General features: G+C 44.2%; 1 protein-coding gene across 1 annotated transcript in view; it reads right to left on the bottom strand.

The window, feature by feature from the left end:
* Positions 1-1424: 1424 nt before the first annotated feature.
* The window catches only part of LOC138973089 (DNA-binding protein D-ETS-3-like), a 17458-nt gene continuing 11230 nt past the window's right edge, over positions 1425-7652 (bottom strand). The window contains exons 2-5 of the mRNA XM_070345749.1: positions 7511-7652; positions 6980-7051; positions 4118-4323; positions 1425-3606 (exon numbers count right to left, since the gene is read on the bottom strand). The exon at positions 7511-7652 is cut by the window's right edge and continues 608 nt beyond it. Of these exons, the coding sequence (XP_070201850.1) occupies positions 3406-3606; positions 4118-4323; positions 6980-7051; positions 7511-7652 (621 nt within the window). The 3' untranslated portion in view covers positions 1425-3405. The remainder of the gene's footprint in view (positions 3607-4117; positions 4324-6979; positions 7052-7510) is intronic.

Here is a 7652-nt window from a genome sequence, read left to right on the forward strand (position 1 = left end):
GCGTGCAAAGTCGGCAAGAAGTGAATTTGAAAGGTTACCAAGTGACGACTGACAGCTAAACTCTGTTAAAACAAGTTTGCACACATTTTCGTACCCCAACTAAAACAGATAGACACGCTTTGGATAGATACTTAAGATAACGCTCATTATGAAACAAGGCAAATACACGTGCATATTGTTTTAATAAAAGGTTGCTTAACTTTGGAGCTTGAGTTTATAAAGAAGGAGAAGAAGAAAAAGAAGAAGAACAAGAACAGGAACAAGAACAGGAACAAGAACAGGAACAGGAACAGGAAGAACAAGAAAAAGAAAAGAAAAGCCCCCCCCACCCCCACCCCTCCCCCTTAATGAACTCCCACACAAAGGCAGCGTAAGTGTAACAGAGAGAAAAGAAGTGGACAATGATCAGATAAAGCGACAGCTGAAACTGTTATATGCGGCAATGAATTCAGATATTAGAAATGACGATTGCATGCGCGCTATACCCATCACTACACAGCGACAGCACAAGACTGAATTACAACATGAGCAGAAAAGACACACCGCCGGTGTGAGGACCAGTCACTAGTGTTATTATTGCAACGTACTCGTCAGTCTGTTTGTCAGTCAAGTGTGTCTATCTGTACGTGGTGAGAAACGGCGATGTTGTTTCCAGACCTCGGTCTGTGGTATGTCACGCATGCGTTCTTGGTCTGACGCATTGGTCTGACACTAGGTCGCTCCAACGGCCGATTGCTTTGAAACGTAAGATGTTCTAGCAGAACGAAGTTTTGTGGCCAGGACAATTTAGCGGTTAAACATGGGCCCGCGCACTTTTACGCGCATAAACAGGAGAAGAAAGAGAGAAAGATAGACATCCTCGGACAGACAGGCAGGCAGACACACACACACACACGAACACACGCACAAGCGCACACACACACAAACACTCATACAGAGACAAACACGCACGCACGCACGCACGCACACACACACACACACACACACACACACACACACACACACACACACACACACACACACGGCGTTCGAGAATATGAACGGAAATGCATGTATTGGCAAAAGAAGAGAGGTAATAATATGAACACACGAACACACGCACAAGCGTACACGTGACACAATAACACACATACACACACACGCACGCACGCGCGCGCACACACAAAAACACACATACACACATACACAGACAGACAGACAGACAGACACACATACATACACACACACACACACACACACCACACACACACACACATGTTCAGAAACATACGAACACACACGCACACATACACACACACACACACGCATACACACACACACACGCATACACACACACACACACACACACACACACACACACACACACACATACACACACACACACACACACACACACGCACGTTCGAGAATATGAACGGAAATGCATGTATTGGCAAAAGAAGAGAGGTAATAATATAAGAATTTAATTTAAGTATTTGCTTTGCACACAATAATTATATCCTCGTGACAACAGAGAAATTCACGTTAGCACCTTTAAAAAAATATTCGAGCAGCACAAAAACACACAGTTTTTCTTGAAAATTCTCAAATGTACAAAATAACAGAGTTTTGGTACACAATACTACTTTACAAAATGTGGCACACATAGGTTTGAACATTTAAAGTGAGAGTTATGTAGAGGTAAAAAAACAACAACAACAGCAATGGATCTGCATTCATTTGACATACATATATAACAACTTCGTAATTACGTCGCTTTGGTTTTTATTTGAGAAAATATAACAAAGCAAATTTGTGCGTTTGCATATAACTGTGTAGAGAAGTACAATTATTCGTTCTTGAAACAAGGTCCCGAAGTCAACGTCAGCAGATATCCGCATAGAAAAAAATCATCAACTTCTCCGTCTTACGATTATTTCCATAGTCTTTTTAGTGAAAATAGTTCGGCTCACAATCTCAGAGCTTGCCAGACTTTGGCATGGAATATAATCATTCCTCCATGTGGACACCTACCAAAACTCACCAGTCGGACTGCTGTATGTGCAGGGTGATACTATTTTCAGGAAATCAATTAGTTAAAAACAAACAAGCAGGTGTCTGTTGATTAAGAAATCAATGTATCAAAAGAAGAGTCCTCACTCTGCACAGATAGATTAACTTCACGTTTCAATAACATCAATATTTTACTTCAGCCTAGCTGTTTGTCCGGCCCGTCTTGATGCATGGTTAGAACAATAATGTCACTGATTGGATCATTCTCATCGCAGCCGTTTTCCGATCAACGGTACGCATCGACACTGTCGCATTCGATGTGTAGATGCTTGTCTCATTCTCTTTTCAACGTGTTGTGTTCAGCGTCTTCTTCTTCGTTCATGGGCTTGGACTCCCACGTACACTCGTGTTTTTGCACGAATGGAATTTTACGTGTATGACCGTTTTTACCCCGCCATTTAGGCAGCCATACGCCGCTTTCGGAGGAAGTGTCCAGCGTCTGATGAGATACATCATCAAGAGCTCTCTAATAATTGGGTTGTTACCAGTGTCTCTAATAATTGGGTTGTTACCAAGATTTGTAGGACTGCCCTTAACTGGACACCAGAGGGGAAGCGCAAGAGAGGAAGACCCAAGAACACCTGGCGACGAACGGTGGAAGGAGAACTGAAGACCCTGAACGTATACGTGGGGTACCATCCAGAGACTCGCCCAGAACTTTCACAGACAGGGGTGGAGGTCCTTGGTTGCGGCCCTAAAATGCCAACCGGCATGACAGGCAGCGAGCAAACAAGTACCAGGATTTGCCGAACTTGGCCACAGTGGCCGCAGAATTTCGGCATATTTCGCAAGTTTTCGGCTTTTTTTGGCGTCATCGTTCTCCAAACGAGAAATGTCCTGCATTTCTGTCGAAATGACGGCAACAGTTTCGGCGATTTAAAAGGAGTATTGGCGGTTTGCCGACCACCTTCGCCAAACTACATTCCTGCTGTTCGGTAACTTCTTCTTCTTCTTCTTCTTCTTCTTCGTCAATGGGGTGAAACTCCCACGTTCACTCATGTTTTTTTCACGAGTGGGTTTTTACGTGTAGGCCTATGACCGTTTTTACCCCGCCATTCAGGCAGCTATACGCCGCTTTGTGGGGAAGCATGCTGGGTATTCTCGTGTTTCTTTAACCCAACGAACTCTGACATGGATTGCAGGATCTTTTCCGTGCGCACTTGGCCTTGTGCTTGCGTGTACACACGAAGGCACTAGCAGGTCTGCACATAAGTTGACCTGGGAGATCGGAACAATCTCCACCCTTAACCACCCGGCGGCCGCAGCCGGGATTTGAACTCACGACCTTCCGATTAAGAGGCCGATGTATTATCCACTATTCCACTGCGCCCGTCTGCTGTTCGGTAACGAGAGCTATGATCTCATTGCAGAGTTGGCGAAAAATCCACTGTCACAGCTGGACAAGAACTGTTCCGCAGTGATGGAGTTGCCGCCGTTTGATTGGTGGGTTTGGAGCCTGCGCAGTGTGTCGAAATTAAAGCGGTACGTGTAGCGGCGACCTTTGACCTTTTTCAGTATCTGTCGGTCGTAGTAGTAACGCAGGGCACGGCTCACCTGGTGGAGGAAAAAAGAAAAAGTTTGAGGTCAGACGAAGACATGTACATGTTTATCTGGCAAAATAAAAGCAAGGGTAATTAAATTAATAGTAATCATTACCTACTAAGAAAAAACAATGAAAATATGAACGGAAAATCTGTCAAAAAGTGTCCGAAAATCTTGACGCCAAAGTAGCAAAGATTCAATCGATGAATCGATGAATGAACTAATCCATCCATTCATCCATCCATCCCTCCATCTATTCATCCATTAATCCATCCGTCCCTCACTCAATCACTCACTCGCTAACTCAAGCAAGAAAGCAAGCAAGCAAGCAAGAAAACAAGCAAGCAAGCATTCCTTCGCTCGAAAGAAAGAAAGAACGAACGAAATTAAAGAAAGAAAGAAAGAAAGAAAATAGAAGGAAAAAAACGAATAAACAAACGAACACAGACACATATCAAGAACAGAAATGAACAATCACACTCTCGACGTCATAAAACACAATGACGTATAATTCACCACGCACCTTGTCATACGTCATCCTGGGTTTGTTACGTCGGCAGCCCCATCGTCGCGCCACCTCGTCAGGGTCGGTGAGGGTGAAGAGTCCCTCCCTCTCCCCCCCATCTCCCTCTCGCTCCCCTCCCTCATCCTCCCACCGAATGCAGGACTCGTTCCTCGGTTCCGTCAGAAGTTCCAGAAGAAACTGCCACAGTTGCAGTTGACCTCCGCCTGAAACAAACATGCAGGAGATAATTATAATGATGCGAGAGCCGAACCATGGTGAATACCCATATTATCCTACCTACATACGTGAGAGAGACACCCGTGAGCTAATAATCGTTCAAATCACACGTGTGTATATCATGTAAATGAGGTCATGTCAAGCAAGTCTGGCGCAAGGATCTGTTTTTTCCACTGCTTTTGATGCCAAAGTCACCGAGACAAACGTCATTATAGAAACAAAAATTGCGCTCGCTAAATTACCCTCGATGAATCTTTAGAACTAACACGTCACGCCATACTTTCAGAGTGACGTTTCTTTGCTTTGACGTAATAGATTGCACGAGGCTTTAGAAGAGATCGAGGTTCCAAAACAAGCGTCTTCAATTTAGCTGCCTCGACTACAGGACATTATCAGTAAAATACACATAAGTACAGTATGTAGGATAAACAGAATACTACATGGCTTGCTGTGTCGTACCACATTTACACTCGTTGCTTTTTTCAAATAGTGAACAGCTCGCTTTCGCTCGCAGTTTAATATTTAAAAAAAAAAAAACTCGTGTAAAATTGGTACGACACAGCAAGCCATGTAGACGTATTCTCTGTTTTTCAGACCTTCCAAAATCTGAGAAAATTAGGCCGTAAAAAGGAAGGAGTCTTACAGAGAATCTGAAAAAGTTAGGTCCTCTTTATTTAAGTTAAAATACTAAGGCACAGAAAGAGACAGAGGGAGGGTAGGGTTGGGTGGGGTGTGTGTGGGGTGTGTGTGTGTGGGGGGGGGGGACTGAGGATGAGGGTTTAGAGTTGCAGGAGGGAGATAGTGAGCAAGGAAGAAGACAGGGGTGGTGGATGTGAGAGGAGAGAGAGACACTGACCATTTATTTTTATTTTTCGAGGGTAACAAAAAGCAAGAAGCAGACGGTTTTTTTACATCCAGCCCTCGCCCATGAGAGGGATTTAGAGAGAAAGATAGAGAGAGTGAGATAAACAGACAGACAAACAGAGAAAGACAGAGACAGAGACACAGAGAGAGAGAGAGAGAGAGAGAGAGAGAGAGAGAGAGAGAGAGAGAGAGAGAGAGAGAGAGAGAGAGAGAGAGAGAGAGAGAGAGAGAGAGAGAGAAGGCGAAGGCGAATTTTTATCATTTGCATCAAACACAATGTTTATGTACAAGGGGGGAGAAAAAATAATTTACAGGTGAACAAAGTGGACGCCAACTTGACCGTCCGGAAGCAAAGCAACATAGAGAGAGAGAGAGAGAGAGAGAGAGACAGAGACAGAGAGACAGAGAGAGACAGACAGAGACAGACAGACAGAGACAGACAGACAGACATAGACAGAGAGACAAGACAGACAGACAGACGGACAGACAGACAGGCAGGCAGACAGAGACGCCGATGGAACAATACAGACGTACACTTATTTCCACTACACTACACTATCACACACTCATCATAAATTAATCAACTCCAACAAACTCGCTGCAGGCCTGCAATCACACGATACACTTATTTCAAGCAGCAGCCAGCCAAACGGTCAAAGGGGGAGAACTCGACTATAATCATTACCCTAAGCCAGCAGCGGTTACAAGCCTTTGGACTCGCTATACGCTGAGACCTTGCAATGTCGATTTGTTGGTCTTGTTACTTGAAACGCGCCATAAAGGGACCACGACAAATGTCACCAGCCCTGCCCACAAGCCCTTGTCTTAAAAAAAAAAAGATGAAATAAGTATTGATTAATAACAGCTCGCTCCTACCTATCTCTCTGATTCCCTCTCACTCTATCAACCTTCCCGCTCCGCTCCTCAAACGACAACCTCAAACTCAACATACCTCACACAAAACTCAAAACTGCAGGCCAACGCTCTTTCTCCTTTCAAGCCCCCACCAACTGGAACTCACTACCTCTCCCCCTCCGTCAACAACAGTCTTTGGAAGCATTCAAATCTGGCCTCAAGACTTTTCTTTTCCCTAAATAATCCTCAGACTACAGTGCCGCTACACCCCCCACTTCACCCGCAAGCCTAATTCAGAGCAGTTGTAAATAGCCATGTACATACTTATTATTTGGAATTTTCTTTTCTTTTTCATGCTTACTTTTGAGTGCCGTGTCTCTGTTTGTGTTGTTGCCTTGTCATCTTCATGTAATTTATGCGTAAGTGTATATGAGTGTGCATGATTTGTAAATGCGAAAGAATGTGTATGAGTGCGCCTTGAGTCGCCTTATGGTGAGATATGTGCGCGTTATAAATTCTCGTATTATTACACCCCCGGTATAGGGGTGTGTATAGGATTCGGTCGATGTGTTTGTTTGTTTGTTTGTGTGTTTGTGTTCGCATATAGATCTCAAGAATGAACGGACCGATCGTCACCAAACTTGGTGAACAGGTTCTATACATTCCTGAGACGGTCCTTACAAAAATTGGGACCAGTCAAACACACGGTTAGGGAGTTATTGGTGGATTAAGATTCTACAAGGACTTATAGAGGGACATATTAATGGTCAAAGGGAAATAACCTTCTCAGTTGGTGGCAGTGAGAATGGTAAGGACGGGGGTGTTTTTCCTACCTCGGAGGAATTTCTTGTTATTATTATTATTATTAGTAGTAGTAGTAGTAGTAGTAGTAGTAGTAGTAGTATACATGCGTAGAGTGCTCACCCCTGATCAACATGGCGGCCGTGTGTCTGAGGCGCTGCTGCTGGTCTGGTTGTAGGCTTGGTGAACCTGCGTCTGGAACACAAACATCATCATTGATTTTGGCAAACACATCGGTCAGCAAACCTAGGGTCAAACCCACGTAAATATACACAAACTGTCGGTGTTTTGCTGTAAGACTGATCGAAGAGCTACAGACAGAACTTTGTTCCCATCCCCATACTTATATTCTTGTGGTATAAATTAATGAACACTTTTCAAGCGATATCAAGAAAAAAAAGAAGATGAAAGTGACAACAAAGACACCTATCTGTTTACCCCCCCCCCCCCCCTCCCCCAGCCTCCCCCGCTTCCCACCAAAAACAAAAACAAAACAAAAAGACAAATAATAACGCTTTGTTGCAAACTTGATACAGATGTTACGACCCGGACATCATATTTCGCGCAGAAAAAAAACCCCACCCAGAGGGATGAGATAAATATCTGTTAAAGTCAATGACTGAATCCATTTAACAGTCGATTAACCAAGCTTACCTTGCATTTGAGAAGTGTCTGACGCAATAAGCTGCATGACGTCAGTGAGGTGCGAATCGACGTCAACCTTGGGCGTAGCAGGCGACCACGTGACGTCACCATTTGACGTCACACATTGTTCTTGCTGATGCGCGCAGCTCGA

Source organism: Littorina saxatilis, linkage group LG8, assembly GCF_037325665.1.
Source record: "Littorina saxatilis isolate snail1 linkage group LG8, US_GU_Lsax_2.0, whole genome shotgun sequence".
In the NCBI taxonomy this organism is placed as follows: domain Eukaryota; kingdom Metazoa; phylum Mollusca; class Gastropoda; order Littorinimorpha; family Littorinidae; genus Littorina; species Littorina saxatilis.